Raw genomic sequence first — 18,873 nt, forward strand, 5'->3', positions numbered from 1 at the left:
GCTCCTTCCGCCTGGGTTTCAGCTGAGAACGGGCTAGGCGGGGACAAAACCCTAGGCAGCAGGTTGCCTGGTTCCAGTGAGGTGCTAGATGGCCCATGCGGGCCTTGCAAAGGCGGGGCAAGTATGGGGAAGGCAACCTGTGACCCTTAGAGTTATGGGGTCACCCATAGGCTGGCCCCAGGCCAATTCCTTGAGAAGCCTAAAGTCAGGAGACCATGGCAGGCCAGCTGCAACGACACGGGGTTGAGGGCTTCATTGGGGCAGAAGGAGGGAGAGATTCTCACTGGCCAGATGTGGGCTTCCTAAGACAGTGGCTTCAGTTTGTCTCAAAGGGACTTTACTCAAGAGAAACACCTAGAGGAGTGGCGGGACCCCAAAATAAAGAGTCTGGGTGAGTGGCCAAACCCAGAGGCTGGAGGTCCATTCAGTGGCCGGACGACACAGTGTGCAGGATAAGGGACAGCAATGTGGCTGTGAGGCCCTAAAAGAATGTGAACCTCAGAGGCCGGTGAGGGCTAGAGAGAGCCACAGCCAGACTAGACTTACCTGGCGAGTCAGGCAAGACTCTTCCCGCTAGCAGCTCCCCCGCCCCCCTGTTCCTGACCCCCGCCCTCCACTCACCCTGGAGGATCAGAAACCACAGCTGGCAGCCTAGACTCAGGGGCTGGGGGAGAAGTCAAGGTGAGGGGCAGAGCCGGGGAGGCCATGCAGGTCTCAGAGCCTGGAGTCCACATCAGCTCTCTCTTGAGAATTGGGCAACCCTGCACCAGCTGACTTCTTGCCCAGCACAAGACCCTGCATGTACCCCAAGGTATCCTTCTCCTATTTATAAATAGACAATGAGATAGAGGAAGACAAAGAGAGGCAGGCCTGGAAAAGGAGGAAGAGTTGGCCGCCACCAAGGCGGGTCATCTGAAAGCACTATGGTGCCCTCTGCTTTTCCTGCCACCATGAGCGCAGCATTTTAGGGTCTTCAAGGCTTTTTCATTTTCTGGATACTCCCCTTAGATGCCAGTACTCTTGGGATGAAGTCACAGCCAGCCTCCCTGGGAGCACCCTGGGGAGGGATCCCACAGAGGGCCAGCTGAGGGCAGAAAGGGCATGAGGCTGGAAGGAGGCCACAGGGAGAAGCTTCAGGCTTTGGGGAGTAGCACGCCTCCCAAATTTTGCCTTTTCCCAGAACTGGAAAGAGCGACAGAGACTGTCCACACCCAGGAGAAGTGCCTACTATGTGCCCAGCGCTGGGCGCGTTCACAAGCATTCTCTTGTTCTATCCCTGCAAACCCAGCGAGGTCAGTATTATTCCATTTTAGAGACACAGACCCAGTTCTGGAGAGTCCACACTATGCCCGATGCCACGTTGCCAGCAAGTGGCAGACAGGAGCCAGTCACAGGTGCACCTGCCTCTGTGTTCTCCAACAATTCCATGCCCTGTAATCATTTTACAGACGGGGGCCCAAAGATGGGGGGGTGACTCCGAGCAAGGTACAGGTGGGTTCAGTAACTCTTCCAGGCTAAAGGGTCTCCAGGGTCGCAGGGGCAGACACCGCAGCTGTGGGGAAGGGCAGGTGTCTGCCCAAGGACCCGGGGACCCCCACACAGGTGGAAACTGTCTTCAAGCAATATAGAAACCGCTGCATTTGCATAGCAGGTCCCAGGGGCCCCGGGGTGTGGTGAGAAACAGCAGAGCCGTTTCGTTGTCCATCTTAGGGGGTTTGTGGGAGCCCCGTGGACCGTGGGGAGCAGCCACATCAGGCCAGGCCGACACTGTGACGACCACACGGTGGAGGCTCGTCTGCCGTCACGGGGAGCGGGTGAGCATGTGCGTCAGGAAGGACCGACCACATCACAGGTGGTGGCCCAGGGGTGACACATCCCACTCCAGTCCTGCCGCCTGTGATGTCGCTTTAGAAGTGTGCTGGGGGCAGACAGGAAGCCCAGGCGGGTATCCGGTTCTCAGTACAAGGCTTCGTGTTAAGTGCCAGGACTCAAAAAGGCCAAGGAAGCCTAAGTCTAGCTGCAGAGAATACCCCAACCCTTTCCTTCTGCCCCCCCACCCCCATGGCCTGTCGGTACCACCGCCTCAGTCTCCTCCTGGCTCCTGCAGCCCACAACCCTTGGCATCTCTTGCCAGCGGAGCCTCCTCACTCTTGGTCCCCAGCCTTTCCAGACGGACCTGAAACCACCTTCCTACATCCAAGTCTGGCTCTGCTTAAAAGCTTCCATTGGCCCCACTGCCTTCAGGCCGAAGCTCGCTGTCCCCAGTGCCCGGCCCTGACAGCATCTCCCGCCCGTCTTCACCTCCCCCTGCACCATCACCCCTCACAGCCTCTCACCCAGAGCAGCACCTGGCTCCCTCGCCCTCCTTGGAGGAAAGGCTTGGGCCTTTACTCCTGCTCATCCCTCTCCCGCCGCCCCCTTCGCAGGGTTAACTCTTCAGCTTCTTTCAAAAGTCCTCTCCAACACCATCTATCTCAAGGAAACCTCCTCCAAACCACCAGATGGGGTCAGAGGGCCCTCCTGGGGGCGCCACGACAACCCGAGTATATCGCTCTACAGCCCAGACCATTTTCTGGTGAATTATTTGTTTTCCCGTGTCGCCCCCTTAGGGCAGGGACCATGCCCTCCTCTACATGTGCTCGTGTGAGTTCTGAGCCAGACACCCAGGTTTTAATCCCACTTGTGCCATTCACCAGCCTCAGTTTTGTCATCTATAAAATGAGGACAAAAACAGTGCCCGCCACATAGGGCTGTTATGATTCACTGAGTCAACTTATGTGAAGTGCGCGGCACGGTGCTGGCCGTTAGTAAGAGCAGAGAGTTCCTCGTAGGGTTTTTATTACTCATCGCTCTACGCCCAGCCCAGGACACAGACCATAGCGGGAGGGGGGGGGGGAGCCTAATAGACGCTGAATTGTTAAACAGAAGCAAAAGTTTTCATTTCCATTAGCTGAAATGGGTTGGGGCTAGCATGAGAACTGGGCAGGAAATGGGCTTAAGAAGAGAGGGGGAGGTGTCCCCAGGGAGGGGAGACTGGGTGGCAGCTTTCAGGTAAGAGCCCCCCACAGCCACCGTTACATCTGGGTGGTGGTTTAAGCACAGAACTCTGGAGCCCGACTGCCTGGGGTGGAATCTCGGTTCTGTCTCTCGTGAGTGGAGATCCTGAACACATAGCGTAACCTCTGGGCCTCAGCTGCCTCTCCCATAAAACGGGGACGTAACAGTACCCCGCCACAAGGCGCTGAGGAGTAAAGGCATTCGGTGTGTGCAGTGCATTGGACCCTTGCCTGGCACCCACCGTGCACCCCTGGATGTCAGTTGCAGCCCTCGGTTCACTGCACTCCCCCAGCGTCTCCCAGCCCTAGTGGGAAATGACAGAAAGGGACACTTTTATTCCACCTTACCCCTGAGGAAGACCAAAGCTCAGAGAGGAGCTCGGGGGTCCCAAGGTGCTCTGACAGCAGAGTCAGACAGGTCCCTGCCCGTGGAGGTACATCACATCTCACACCTGAGGTGAACAGGCTAGCCCTGCCCCGTCTCATGTCCACCCAGCAGAGGCCAGGGTGACCGAGGCCAGGCTCATCCTGGGGCTGACCGTGAGAACTCCAAGAACACGTGAGGCTGACAGTGACCAGAATAAGGTCACTTGGCTTGGCATGGGGCAGGGCTGAGGCCAGAACGGCCTCCTGCTGCAGGACTGGGTGGAGAGGGACAGCGGCTCTTCTCCTGAGTACCTCTGTTCCCACCCTAGGTCTTCTGTCCAGTCCAAAGCCCTCCTCCTCCTCCTCCCTGAAGTCTTCGATCTTTCCTTCCTGTTCTGCTGCTACTCCCTCAGCCTAGAGCTCTTGCCTAAACTATCGCAATAGTCTGTCTTTCCCACTGAGACCAGAGTGATCTTCCTAACATACTCTCTGTTCTGGTCACTCCCTTGCTCAAAAACTATCAGTGGCTCCCTATTACTTCAACTCCTGATAGGAGGTGAGCATGGTAGCCGAAAGCATGGACTCTGGAGAAAAGATGCTTGACTTTGAATCCAGACTCCCCTCTTACTAGCGAGGGGTATCAAAGGAGTTCGTTTTTTTGTTTTTTTTTTCAAATAAATGAGGTTAATGAACCTCAGTCTTTTCATCTGTAGAATGGAACTGACAATAGTACATACCTTGTGGGGCTATTACAAAGATGACATGAGATAACACAGGTACAGTGTTTAGTAAGCATTCCAAAATTTAGAGTTGGTACAATTTTTTAATATAATTGATATTACAAATTTCTACTTCCATAAACTGGCCCCACACAGCTTATAGCCTCACGTGCCATCACTGGCCCTAACAAGTCTTTTGCTCCAACTACGATGGTCTAGCCATTACCCCCTGCTATTCCTGCCTCCACGCTTTCTTCCTGGTATGTACTCATCCCAACCCTGCCCACCCTCAAGGCTCAGCTTTTAGAAAGATCCCTGTGTGGTCATTGTGGGAAGAGGGCCGGAGGGGGGCAAAGTCAGGAAGGTGACAAGAAAAGAAGAGGGCAGTGACCGAGAGGCCAGGCCAGGAAGAGAGCGAAGCCATAGGGTGTGGGGGGTGGGGAAGGGGAGGAGGGGATCATGCCATGAGATGGGGGAGGTGGGACTCAGGACAGGAAGAAGCAGGATTGGGGCTTGTGAATCCAGAGGAGCAAGGGATTGGAGCAGCAGGTGACAGGCTCACCCGGGACAAGTTGTACCTGGAGACCCTGTGAGTGGCAGAAAGAAGCTGGGCTGTGGGTCAGCAGGAAGCAGTACAGGCAGGGGTGCCCCGGACAGGTGTCCCACTAACTAAGGCAAAGTGCTGGGAGCCTTTCCCCAGAGACTCACGTCCAGTCCAGACCTGGGCATTCTGAGCCAGGGCCATGTGGAGGCCAGAGCTGCACTCCAGCCCCTGCCCACTGCCACCAACTCCCCTCACCCCTTCCCCCAGTATGACATTGGAGGCTACATGACTCTAAAGGAGGGTGGGTGAGGTCCTTGCTGATTTCAGATTCCAGCTGGGGCAGCTGAGATTCCGAGAGGAGAAGGAAAGTAGCCAAGCCCTCCCAAGCTGGAGCTGAGCCAGGACTGGGCCTCGGACCCCTGACTCCCACCTCTAGGCTTAGGTCACTTCGCAGAGTCTGGCATCTCTCCTCACAGGCATTTGAGAAGGCCTCCCACGGACAGCCAGGAAGACATCCTGCCTGCCTGCCCCCAAACTCCTTCCCGCTCTGCTCTCACCCTCAGGCCCACTCAATTCTTTGAACCCGCGGCCACATCAGCCATACCCACTGCAGGCCAAGCTCAGATTGAAACACACCGGTGGGCCACTGTCTGGATGGCAGAGCAAAACAAACAAAAGCCCCTGGGGATTTCTGCCCTGTCTCTGGTCAGAGCCGCTGGGTCAACCCAGATCCCGGCTCCAAAGCCAGGGACAGAGTGACGGTTTGCTGGCAACTCAAGGGCCCAGCTCTCTGGAAAGGGATTCGCCCCATGGCTCTCGAAGTCATTCCACACTGCCAGTTTTCCCACCCGTGCACATTTGCGTCTGCTACCAAAAGCCAGAGAGCAGCTGGCCCACCTGCGGGCTGGGAAGCAGGCTTGGTGTGAAGGTGCTGCTAGCAGGCCTTCTAATTCTAGGGAGGATCAAGTCCGGTGATTATAAACCTGCAAAGGTGACGCCTGAGGGGAGCCTATCCCCACTCCTCTGCTAAGATGACATGGACGCTCAGAAAGGTAGGGCTGTGTTTCACAGTCAACAGGAAAACGGGCAGAGCTGGACTCGGGGCCTCCTGAGCAGCTGCCCCCTCCCCGGCATTGCTGTCACTCAGGGCAGAAGGAAATCTACTCTTCCAGACCCCATTCGGTAAACAGACACTTCCTCCTCGAGGCATGCACCCCAAACCACAATGATGTCACCACCGTCTGTGACCTCACAACGTGCCGTGGTGGAAAATGACTGTGGGCCCCACAGGGGTCCCAGCCCCGTAGTCAACAGCTGGGCAGAGGGGGACAAAAATGCCCAAGGCCGTGAAGGAGGCCTACAGGACGCAGAATGGGGTGCCCATCACCAGAGACAAAGGGCTTCTTCAAGGAAACTGCCCCCCCACTCAGGGCTTCCTTGAATCCGTGGGTTCCAGAGAGCAAGCCCCGCAATGGATACCCACAGCATAGACTTTCCCACAGCCTGGGGCCCCAGCGGGTCTGGCTTCTGAATTTTAAAAAGGTGTTCACTAGGTCCTAAGGGGCAGGGAGGTGGAAACCCATGACCCTGTTCCTCCTGAGAGCTCTGCATCTTGTCTTGGATACAAGCTGCCGGGAATTCTCGATGCCACTGGAGCCTGAGTCCAGCAAATCATTCCAGCCAAAGCAAGTGGGACTGAGATCAGCAAGGAGAGAGGCTGGGAAGCACAGACATCAACGGTGGGAGTGCTGGGCTCTCCTTCCTGGGAAAACTTTTAGACTCCCTCGCCCCCAGTCCATGGCCTTTGTCAAGCACATGCAAAGCTGACAATTCCCCAACCTTCCAGGAGAGCGATGGGAGCAGCGCTGTTTGGGTTTTACAGACAGGGATGCTTAAGGTCATACAGCAAGCCAGTGACAGTGCCCAGACAGGTTCTCTTGTCTCCTGACACCCAGGATGGTGCCCCTTCCTTGGAGCCCTGCTGTGTTGGAAGTCATGTGGAGGCTAGGGAATGGACAGCATGACCTCAGAAGTGCCTCCACAGGGCTTCCCCTCCTCAGGGTGACAAGTACACAGAACCTTCAGGATCACAGAGGGTCGAGATGGAAGAGATTTTAGAAACAGCCTGGACTCAGCCATGCCCATCTTGCAGGTAGGAAAACTGAGACCTTCTGCAGCCCCGTTTCATAGACGTCATGAGACTTCTCCATACTATGCCAAATGCACCCCTCACTCACCCTCAAATGACATACAGCACCTGTCACTCACTGAAAGGAGTGGGGAGGGGCAGAGTAATGATTTCTGACCCCACAGCCTTTGCCATATGCCCAGGTCCTAAGGCTAGGTAGGCAGTTGGGCAAATTGGGCAGTTGGGTTTAAGAGGCCCAGCAAGGGGGCATCTGGGCAGGAAGCATGGCCAGGCAGGAAGAAAACTGTTCTCAGGGATGCTGGGCAGGAGCTCTGGGCAACTGGTGGTCTGCCACCCACGCCTCAGGGCCCTGTGACTCAGAGCTAGTGCGTCTCAGCCCGTGCATTGCCCTGGGACCCAGAGTCAGGTCAGGCCCTGTAAAGCTATGAATGCTGAAATAAATAGCCACCAGTGGGCTGCACAGCCTATAAAGTACTTTTAATCCTGACAACCAGCCAGTGAGGTGAGCATCATTCCCATTTTACAGATGGGAACACAGAGGCTCCCAGAGATGGAAAGAACTGCCAAGGTCATCCAGCCTGTAAATAGCAAAATAAAGATTTGTGCTGAGGTTTAAATCGGAGGCTGGGCCCTTCTCCTAAGTCATCAATACTGCTTCTCTGCGGCTGGCAGCACGTCTGGAACTGGGAGCCACAGCGTCTCCACTTTGTTCCTGTTTCTCCAGTGGCACCCCTCTTCCTGCCCCTAAGCCTCAGCTTCCCTCCCTGCCTGCTTCCGGGCAAGTCACATGCCTACTGGGGGCCTGAGTCACTGCTAGTGGGTGGCCCAGTCACGAGCCAGGGTTGGGATGTGAGGGAGTGAGCACTTTTGGGAGAGCACCCCTAGCCTCAGAAGACCCAATACAGCAGAGAGACAAGCCCAGAGACATAGCCCAGAGAGAGGGAGACAGTCTGGAACCCAGTCCTGTCACCACTAAGTTTTCAAACTCTTCTAACTCATCCATAAAATAAGGGCACTATAAAGGTCCGATGAATATTTTCGGACACTTACTCTATATTTTTTGCACACCTACTATATGCCAGGCACTGTTCTAGGCCAGTTCTTCTCAACCAGGGGCAATTTCCCCCCAGGGGACATTTAGCAATATCTGGAGACATTTTTAATTGTCACAGCTAAAGGGGCGGCTGCTACTGGCATCTAGTGGGTAGAGGCCCAGAATGCTACTAAATATCCTATGATGTGCTAGGCAGTCCCCACAATGGCTACATAGACCAAATGTCAAGAGTGCTGAGAATGACACACCCTATGCTAGGCTATGAGTCTATAGCAGTGAACAAGTCCCTGCCCTCACTGTGTGTGCATGCTACTGGGAAGACACAATAAAAGTGGAAGATATATAGTAGGTCATGAGTGTTCCATAGGAAAACAGCAGGTCAGGGAATGAGACAGCTGGTGGGAGCTTTTATAGGCAGGATGGTCAGAGAAGGCCTCTGAGAAGAATTCATTTGAACAGAAGGAAGTGAGGGAATGAGACCAGAGGACATCAGCAGGAGGAACATTCAAGGCAAGGGGAAAGCAAGTGCAAAGGCCCTGAGGCAGGTATGGGGGAGGAGGGGCACGTCTGAGGCACAGAAAAGCAGCCAGCATGGCATAAAACTGAGAACTAAGCTGATGTGTAGAGTTGAATGTCACACACTCACACACTGGTTGGCATCAAACTCTTCTCCTTCCCCTCCCCACCCCCACATTCTTCCTGGCTATTCCTCCAGGAAGTAGTGAATGCTTAGGGCCATAAAATGTCTCCCAGCCCTGGAAGGAACAACACTCCAGGAGCCACTGGGCCAGGCACCAGGATGACAGTGAGGACCAGTCTCTGCTACAAGAAGGCCAGGCAAGTTCTCAGTCTTATCCTCTCCAACGCCTTTCATACCCACTCGGCTCTGAGAGGAAGGCAAGGTAGGAGGTGCTTTCCACATCCACATGTAGGAAAAGAGGCTCAGGAACTTAGCCTAGGCGACAAGGGCAGTTACAGGCCGAGCCCAGGTCGGTGACCATTGACAGTGTGGCTCCTAGAAGGCTGGAACCAGGTCATGGTCCTCTTGGGGTCCCTAGAGCCCAGTACTGGGCTGGGCTTGGAGGTGGTGTCCATAATGTTAGGGGAATGAATGGGCGAATGGCACTGCCTCAAGGTACCCGGCCAGCTGGCCACTGCCCTCTGAAGGAGTGCCCAACCAGTGGGCCACATCTTCAGTCAGCTCACAGGTTCCCATCTGGGCTATGAGGCAGGGAGCAAAGGGACATCCCTGGACAGCAGATACCCTGGGTCACCCATCTCCACTCCAATGGCCAACGTCCCCAGGCCAGCCTGGGAGCACCCAACCTCTGCCCTAACTTGAGCTGGCCCCAGGCCCCTGGGTATTGAGGAGGCAAACAGCAGCCCCTCTGCCTCAAGACTTTCAGGGATACGTAGGTCAGACCCAGCAGGTAGGGACCCCTCAGTCCCCTCCCCAGCAACAAGAAAAGCTAGACTGCTGCCCCCTATCCCTATCACAGGGCATCAAGCATTTACCTATCCTGCCAACTTTACTGGCGTTTACTTATCGAATGAATGAATGACTAGATGAATGACTGATGCATTCCACACCAGCCAACAAATACAGCTTTTAAACAAGGCAAGAGCCCTGATGACACAGTGACTCTGCAGTACCTTCAGCCAGCTCAGGTCACATGGGGTCCTTTCTGCAACTCAATCTAGTTACAGCTAACATTATTGAGCACCCACTGTGTGCCAGGGACCCAGCTGGGGATACAGACACAGGGAGGGTATAGTGCAAAGAGCTTTGGAATCAGGCAGACCTGCATTCACATCCCACCCACCCCACACCCTAGCTCTGTAATCCTGGGAAATGTCAGAACCTGAGTTTCCACATCTCTAAATGGGAACAGCACCATCCACCTTTTAGGAGTTGCTGTAAGGAAGATTCTAGTGAGGATTTGTAATAAAGTCCTACTACAGTGCCTGGCACTTAGTAGGTCTTCAAAACAACTGGAGCTATTATGCTGGCAATCATGAGGAAGAAGACCCACAGTCCCTGCCCTCAAGGAACTGTCCATCTGTTGAGGTGGATAAGACACAACTAGATTAAAAAGCAGAACGTAGTCTGCCCTCGAGACAGACAAGGGCTCTGAGAGTTCAAAGGAGAAAAGATGCAATGCAACAGGAAGAATGAAGAAAGGCTTTCCTGCAGGGGTGGCCTTTGCAAAAGGCCCTGGGGATGGGAGCAAAGGGTGTTATAATGGAGAGGGGACAGCATGGGGTACGCATGTTTCACAGGGTGTACTGTAGGGTACAGATGCAGAGGGGTAGCAACAAGAACCCGAATACCTCACTCACTCGGGCCTGGGACACCTGGGGAGTTTCTGCCTTGGTCACAGGAGGTTCCGCAGGCAGGGAGAGAGATGCTCCAACTGGAGGAGGGTCTCCTCAGTGTGATGCCACCAAGGAGGATGGGGGAGAGGGCGCAGAGGCCAGGAGACCCCCTAGGAGGCTGTGGAGATGGTCCCAGAAGGAGGGAACCTGAGATGACTGACACAGGAGCTGGTCAATAAGGGAGGGAAGTGAGAGACACAAGGGGAACCCCTCAAACAACTCCAGGACTCGGGCCTGGTGTCCCGTAGGCCACAGAGAAGCCCTGTGCCTCCTCCCCCAGAGGTTTACATGCCACCAGAGCAGGATGACATCTCTCAAAGCACTTCAGTCAGGCTGGGGACAACAGCCATTGGCATCCACGCTCAGTTCTGACCACTCAGGACCACCTGTTTCCAGGAGAACCTCTGAGGCAGCCCCCCAGGACCCACTCTGGCCCCCACTGTGGGTGAGTCAATTCTAGCCCAACAGCTTCCATCCTCTGCTCTCCAGAATCGGACTCTAAAGATGTCTTTAGCCTTGGCCAGTGAGTCACTCACATAACCACGTGAGTCAATTCCACCGCCCACCTTCCTTCCTGGTTGAGGTGTCCAGATGTGAGAGTCTGAGTAGGATCAGAAGGCAGGGATGAAGGCACTCCTCCTCCTCAGGCACAGGGGGAATGGAAGAGTGCCCCCCATGCCCTTCTGTGAAGTAGGAGGAGTTCTCTGAGCCTCAATTTTTCCTCTCTGTAAAATGGGGTCCTTCTATCTTACCAGACCATGGTGACAGCCAGAAGAGGCAGAGGACAAGCAATTCCTCTACCTTGCTAGTATGGTGGGTGCAGTCAGTACTGAATAACAGCTCCGGGAGGGGGGGGGGTCTGCTCCCTCCATTTTCCTGGAGCCCCTTAGAGATCACGTCTGCCTTGATAATCACCCAGAAAGCCTCTCTCACGTCCTCTGTCCCCAGAGCTCAGGCACAGGCCCTCAGGGGAGGGGAGGCCAGGAGAACCTGAGGACACTGTCTCCTCCCCATTACCCTGGAGCCCACAGAGACGAGGCCCTAAAATGGCTGCTGGACATACCAGGTGACCCCTGGGGAAGGGGTCTGGGCAAAGGACGTGGGAGACGGCGCACTGTGCTCTTACCGAGCGCTTACTGCATAACTGGCCCTGTTCTGTCAGGCACATCGCCCTTGAACTTCTAAGAAAGAAGAAAACCATCGCCCAGAGGAGGAGGAAGTCATCTGAAGAGGGTGCCGGTGTCGGCAGTGGGGGCAGTGCCCCAGTACAGACCACCTCCTTCACCCCACGGGAAGGAAGGCTCTGTCGTGGCAGTCGCAGGGGTAACGGGTTGGGGTCCAGGGTCTAGCTGCGATCCCCAAACGCTGTGGCCGAGGGACAGAGTTCCGGCCCCCGGCGCATATGTGCCCAACCAGAGTCCCCAGCGGATCTCCAGCGGCGCACTGAGACTTTCTGATCCGGGGGGGGGGGGGGGGGGTGGCTCCTCGGCGCCCGGGCCAGGGCCCCCCAGGGTTGAGGTTTGCGCGCCAGTCCGGGTGGGCGCGAGGGGCCGGCGCTCCCCGTGGACCGCGCAAGGCACCCACCTGGGAGGGCACGGCGTGGCCCGCAGCCCAGAGCTGTAGTCCAACGGCCAGCGCGGCCCAGACGGCGGCGGGCGCCATGGGGACGAGTGGTGGCGGCCGAGCGCGAGCGGGATTAAGCTGGCCGGGGCCCTCACTCCTTCACGCCTTCTCTCCCGCACCGCTGCGCGCCCGCGCCTCCGACTGAAAGCGAAAGCCGGCTCTCTTAAGAAGGCGGGGGCGGGGCTAGAGGACACACCTCCTCCTGCCTCCTCCCACGGCCCCGCCCCCCAACGACCGCTGCCTGGCGACCGGACCTCGACTCACCCCGGCAGGTCCCAGTCTGGCCCCACTTTCCAAATCCGGCTGAGTCCATACCTTCCAGCGTCGGCCACTCCCAGCCCTCGGTGACCTCTCAACCTCCCTCTAACGACCACTCCCCTAACACCCCCCTCCCAGTGTGGGGGCAGGAGACCTGCACTGGGGACAGGCTCCCTGCACTGGGGACCAGGTTTGTGGCTGCCCTGAGCCTGTGCCCGTTGATCTGCTCTGCGACCACCTACCCCTCCCACCCTTGCAGGCTCCCCATTCCTGTTGGGGTGTGGCACTAATTTGGAAACACATGCCACAAAGCTGAGGGTAGCTCTGGGGAGACCACCGTGGTTCTAGATCATTCACTCATTTAGACTCTAGAGCCAGACCACCTGGGTCTGAATCTCTGCATCAACCTCATAGAGTTATTACAAAGATTAAAAACTACGTAATACACATAATATAGTATATATTACATATGTATGTATACTTACAAAGTAAGTGTACATGTAATTTAGTAAGCTCTGTATACGAGTATGTATTAGCTGTCATTACTATTATTTATTTGTTCATCCTTAAATATTCTTCAAGGCCTTCTCAGTGAGCCACACCCTGTCCTGCCTTCCTTCTTGAGTCCCCTGTCCTCCTGTCCTCGTAGCTGACAACTAAACAGAGGCTGGGACAGAAGCTTTCTAGGGAGTCGTGGGTGCCCAGAGGGCGGCTGGCCCAGGCCAAGGGCCATGAGGGCTGGCCTCCCTAGAGTTTACATCATGACTGAGCACCCACTCTAGTTGCCATCTGCACCCCCTTCACTCTGATGCCACGGCCAGCCCTGTGTGACCAGAACATATTCCCCCAGCCCTGGGAGTTCTTTGTCCCCAACACACAGGGCATTTTCTGAGGGGTGGGGTGGGCAGGGTAGCAGGAGGTGATTCTATTCCCTTGTTCCCTCACTGCAAGGCTACCCCCAAGAGGTACAGATGCCCCCTACTCTGGGCCACCAATCCCGGTGATGGACATACCGAGGATGGTGCTTCTAGGCACTGAGTGAGAAACTGGAAGTAACTCCGAGGGGATGGAAAATCCCACCTTCTGATCAGGAGGCTGGGAAATCACCTGGTTCCCACACGTTTGTGAGAGATTGGCCTCACGGAGGGTGCAGGCAGCACAGCTCACAACTGTTAACTCCTCAGAGAGCGTCAGCCTCTAAAACTTGCATGGAGATTTCTTCTGACCCTTACAAGTCTCACCTGGGAGCAGTTCTGAGGACTCCCTGATCCATAAGAGAGCCAAAAGCCCGGTGTGACGTGTCACTGGGTGGAAGCAGGGGTAAATGATTTCCCATGGATATCCCCACACACCTCAAATCCAGTGGGTCCCACTGACTCATCCCCTCCAATAGAAGCCCAGCTCACACCCCACGCATCCTGTCTCACTCCAGCTTTGCCCCCTCAGGCCCATGTAGCCAAAGGTTCCTGTCACAAACCTTTATCGAGCATCGGCTGTGTGCCAGCCCTGGGGCGCTGGGCATTCAGTAGAGCACAAAGCAGACAAGAATCTCCCATCAGTCTTGGGGTCTCTAAACTCCTGCGATATACTCCAGAGTGGTTCCTGATAGTTCCTCCTGCTTGGCCCCAGGTAAAAGGAAGAACCCCCCATGCTTGTCCCAAGAGGTCAAAGTGGGCACTCAGCACAATGGTGACTCCTTCCCCAAATCCTTTCTCTTGGCGTCTCCAACCCTGATATCTTGTCTAGACTGGAGGTGAGCAATGGCAAATTCTGGGTGAACCGGAATTTGACATTGAATCTCTTAGTATGACATGCACAGGTGGCCCAGGACTCTCTCTTCAAGGTGGGGTTTGATCTTGGCACCCACCATATTGTAGCTGCCATTGAGGAATCTGGTAAAACTCAGTAACAGCACAGGGGTCCCTTTAACACGCTGCCCCAGTCTGGATCACTGGCCCATCTCCTCCTGTCCCACAGCCCATCCCTGGCTTTGGCCTTGGCCATTTCTCACTTGCAATGCTCCCTTGGCCTCCCAGCTGGTCCTCTGGCCTTCAGGCTCATCACTCTAATCTGTTTTTTATGCTGTGGTCAGGGCCAGCTCTCAAAATCATAAGGTAGTCACATCATTCTCCCCAATCCTGTAGTTCTCAACCAAGGGGTGATTTTGCCCACTGCCCCCAAGCACATTTGGCAATGTCTGGGAACACTTTGGGTTGTCAAAATCACAGGGGGCAGAGCTAGGTACTCCTGGCATTTCATGCACAGAGACCAGGGGGGGATGCTAAATATCCCACAATGCACAGGAAGGCCCCCAAAATAAATTATCCAGCCCAAAATTTGATAGAGGTTAACAAAACATGCTTTAGTCCATGGCTCCCACAGACTTCAGATCTAAGCTCAGTTCTTCAGCGAGATGCTGGAGGCTTTCACCTGTAGGCCAGGCTGCTGGCCACACAGATGTCCCCAACTCCACACTCTAACCACCCTCAATAACCCCAAGTTCCCACCTCCATGCCTTGTCCACACAGGTTCCTCTGCCTAGAATGTCTTTCCCTTCTGTTGCCTGGGCATCTCTTTGTCCTTCAGACCGAAGCCCAACTCTCTCTCCTCTGTGAAACTTGCCCTTAACCACACCACCAACCCAGGCAGCGGTTGGGACTTCTGCAGACCGTTAGCGAAATCCTCCCCTCGGCATGGTTAGTCTCTCACATGTCCCTCTCCTCTCTTAGTCATTGTGATACTGGCAGTTATTGCAAGTCTATTCTGGGCCAGATAATTTGCAGACATTGTGTTGGAAAAGAGGGGTCAAGCTTTATAGTAAGGTTATGTGCCTCGTAGGGGGCACAGCAATTCAGACCAAGTTTGGCTGCCTCCACAGCCTCAGCCAAGCTGCTGGACCATGTAGTCCTCGGGGGCAGGGGGACTCGGTCATGGGCCCTCTATTTCCCTGGTGACCAGGTGACACACAGAGGGAGGAGCACAATAAAGTTGAAGTGCATGAGGACTTTGTGCAGGACTAGTGTTATGCAGGAGGCAATAAAGAGGTCCGTGAGTGAGTGAGTGAGTGAATGAATGAGTGAATGAGTGAATGAATGAATGAGTGAATGAATGAGTGAATGAATGAGTGAATGAATGAGTGAATGAATGAGTGAATGAATGAGTGGGTGTCAGGGTCGAGGCCCTGGAATCCAGCCCAGCACAATCACTCCCAGGCCCCACCCACTCAACCTGGTCTCTCAGACCATGCACATCTTTGACCCCAGCCCCAAAGTGCAGAAAAAGCCCACTTGCTTCTAGTTAATGGATAACACGCAGGCTTCCAGCAGATAAGACCATGGCTCTCTGGGCTCCAACTCAGGGACTGCATGCACGGTATCTGTAACCTTCTCCTGGGTTCCCTGGAACCTTTCCTCACTTCCCAGTGCAGCCCATAGCCCTCAGAGGGTCCCCCCACCGCCTCACACACCCATCTAGTTGATGACTATGCTTTGCAAGTGGGTGTAGATGAAGGTTCGGCAGCAGATGGCATTGTGTGCAAGAACAGCCAGTCCACCAGTACTTCCTGAACACCTACTATGTGCCAGGTGTTCTAGTAGACCTTTTGGAGGGATGGTTCTCCAGCTTCAGCCAGCGTCAGAATTATCTGGAAGGCTTGTTAAACAAGCAGATGCCTGCCCCCCACCCCATGTCTGTTGAGGGCCTTATGGATGGATGATCTGGCTTTTAATGAGCTCCCAGGTGACTGACGGACACCTCCTGGGAAACACTACAGAAGCTTTAGCTGCAGCAGGTGTTATGGCTGAGGGCGGTTTGGGAAGCATGGCTATTGGTTGTGCTGGAAGCAGCCATGTACACTGGGGAGGTCCCAGAACCAGCCACAAAACCAGCTCCTCTGACCTGGTCTCCGGGAGGCCCAAGGGCAGCTTGTCTTGCAAGACCCCACCGTCCCCTACCTCACCCTCCCCTTCACCACCCAGCTTGGCCCACTATCAAGGCAAGCAGCTTTTTCTCCCATCCCACTATCCTGCTAACCCAGCGCCCTGCCCCAGCCCCTTGATGACTCATGTCCTTAAATCAGAAACAGGAAGTGACACTTGGTGTTAGCCCCAGCCCTTGCAAAAAAGTCTCTTTCATTTGTCCCTCCTACCTGCCCTCCCATCTTCCCCAGGGCCACATCTTGGGCTGAGCCGGCCATAGGAAGCTGGGGTCCTGGGGCGCTGCACTGAGAAATACTCGCCAGCTCCTGTCCCCATTTCCTTACAAAGAAGAAGAGGGCTGGGGAGTGCAGCTCTCCACCCCTCTCCCCCACAAAGAGGACCCCAGGCAATTTAGGGAGGGGAGCCAAGAAAGCCTCCAGGCCTTCTCCTCCCCCGACTCCACCAAAACCTCCCTGTTCTGGGTTGCCTCTTCCCAGGAACCAGCCCCCAAGTCAGGCTCAAACCTTCTCGAGAAAACCCTAAGTTTCTAAGCCCAGTAAGTGGGGCCCACTACGACTCAGGGGAATCTCCACCATTCTAGCCCCTCCCTGTATGACCTTGGGCCAGAGTCCTCATCTATGACATGAGGGGGCTGAATTAGATCAGGGGAGACAGCCTGGTTTCATCCTAAATGCCAACTCCAGTTGGAGGTGGCTGCCTACGGCTCTGTGTGCCCTGGGAGGGGAAGGGGGCAGCCATACCACTATTACCTGGCCTCTGCCATCTCTGGACTCTGCCTCTCCTGTCCTGATTTTACAGCTTTAATGCGATGTGGGAGATGGGAATGGAGCAGGGCTGGGCTTGATTCGAAACACTTGCCTTTAACAGTACAAAGGGAGTGTGGCCTGTCCTACAGGAAGGACCACCCCTGGTCCCAAGCAGGCCTTACCTGATGGGCAGTTCTCCCTTGCATCCTACTGCAAACCACGCTGCTGTATTTTACATCCATCTCTCTTTTAACCTTATATTGTCTCTCTTCAGATTTTTTAAGTTTAAAAAATTCAAAGCTTAATATAAAAAACACCCGTATTCCCAGTACCCGGAATTGACCAATCCTAACAACTGGGGCTGTCCTCACTTCTCTCTGACCTCATAACACTTGTCCCCTCTGTCCTCCTGGCTGGTCCTGAACACACAAAGCATTTCAGGCCTTCGCATTAGAGTTGCAGTTCCCTCCACCTGGGTCACCCTTACTACAGACACCTCCATGACTCAATTCCCCACCTCACTCCAGTCTCTGCTCAAATGTCACCTCCTCAGGTGTCGCCTTCGCTGACCCTCCTAACTAGAACAGCTGCTTTTACGTTTCTTCATAAAAGTTTTTGTAATTCCTTTGTTTATTTAAGGGGCCTTGTCTGTTTTGTTCTCTGCTGGGTCCCCAGCACCTAGAAAGCAGCACAGATAACCATTAGATTTTTTGTGTGTGTGTTTTTAATAGGAGGCTCTCAGTAAACATGTGTCTGTGTCAAATTATTCTTTGCTTTCAAATTCTTTTATTTTGTGATTAAAAGCAAAATCCTTTTTGACCCCCAGTCCCAGTTCTAGTCCCTTCTCTTTCTCCCCATAGGCAACTACCCCTCTGAGTCTGCCATGTTCTCTCGCGTCCATTTTCTGCCCTACATATAAACGAACAATGTAGAATATTATTTCATATGCGTACTTGTGCATTTATACAAACCATAGACTACTAGGCGTGCTGTTCCGCCCCTTGATGTTTTCCCCCGCCCCTCAGCTGTGTTTCTGAGAACTTTCCGAGTGGATCAGTTCAGTCCTGGCTTCGTCTTTCCACCTGCTGTGTGGTACTCCCTCGTGCCTGCCCCACACTCTATTTACCTGCTCCCCTGCTAGTGGGCACTCAGGTGTTTGCATGTCTGCTCCGGTCCATGCTCTGTGATGTGCATTCTTGCACCTGTCTCCTAAAGCACAGTGAGAGCTTGTCTAGGTCACAAACCTAGAGAGTACAACTGCCAGGAGGTGGGGTTTGCACATTTTCAATTTCACTAGGTCCTGCCAAATCCCTCTCCCAAGGGGCTGTACCCATTTCCACTGCCACCAGCTGCATGTGAGAGTCCCACGTGCCCACATCAGTGGGTTTCTTTTTATAGCCCTTTATATTTTCAAAGTGCTTTCAATTCTCCTACTTCCTTCTGTCTCACCATGTCCCTGCCACGACGAGGTCTGACAATTCGCGAACTCATCCTAGAAAACGTGCTACATACCTTGTTGCTGAATATCACTTAGGTCACCTTCGAAGTACTCCCCTTGGGAAGCTATGCACTGACGCCAGCACCTAGTCCACCCTTTAAAGCTATTTTGGAACTCTTTTTCTGGAATGGCCATCAGAGCTGTTGTCATATTACCCTTGATGTCCTGAATGTCATCAAAATGTCTTCCTTTCAATATTTCCTTTATCTGTTTACTGGCTAAACACTCCCTCAAGCCAGTGCCTCGTGAGCTGGTGCATTGTCGTGATGCAAGAGCCATGAATTGTTGGAGAAAAGTTCAGGTCGTCTAACTTTTTCATGCAGCCTTTTCAGCATTTCCAAATAGTAAATGTGGTTAACTGTTTGGTTGGTACAAATTCACAATGAATAATCCCTCTGATATCAAAAAGTTTAGCAACATGGTTGCAAACAAGTTTGCGAACTGAATTGTCAGGCCTCATTTTCCTCTCATCTGAAGGATGAACGCCCCCCTCCTCTAACTCCCAACCCCAATCTCTAACCCTGCCACACCTACCCTTATTCTCCC

At 54.2% G+C, this 18,873-nt stretch overlaps 1 protein-coding gene across 2 annotated transcripts in view; it reads right to left on the bottom strand.

Annotated features, from left to right (window-relative positions):
- TNFRSF1B (TNF receptor superfamily member 1B) overlaps positions 1 to 12,035 on the bottom strand; it is a 34,709-nt gene extending 22,674 nt beyond the window's left edge. For both annotated transcript variants that reach the window (XM_019756332.2, XM_019756333.2), the window contains exon 1: positions 11,849 to 12,035. In XM_019756332.2, coding sequence (XP_019611891.2) covers positions 11,849 to 11,926 — 78 coding nt within the window. In that variant the 5' untranslated portion in view covers positions 11,927 to 12,035. The remainder of the gene's footprint in view (positions 1 to 11,848) is intronic.
- Positions 12,036 to 18,873: the final 6,838 nt, after the last annotated feature.

The sequence above is a fragment of the Rhinolophus sinicus genome, linkage group LG06 (genome assembly GCF_036562045.2).
Source record: "Rhinolophus sinicus isolate RSC01 linkage group LG06, ASM3656204v1, whole genome shotgun sequence".
NCBI lineage: Eukaryota > Metazoa > Chordata > Mammalia > Chiroptera > Rhinolophidae > Rhinolophus > Rhinolophus sinicus.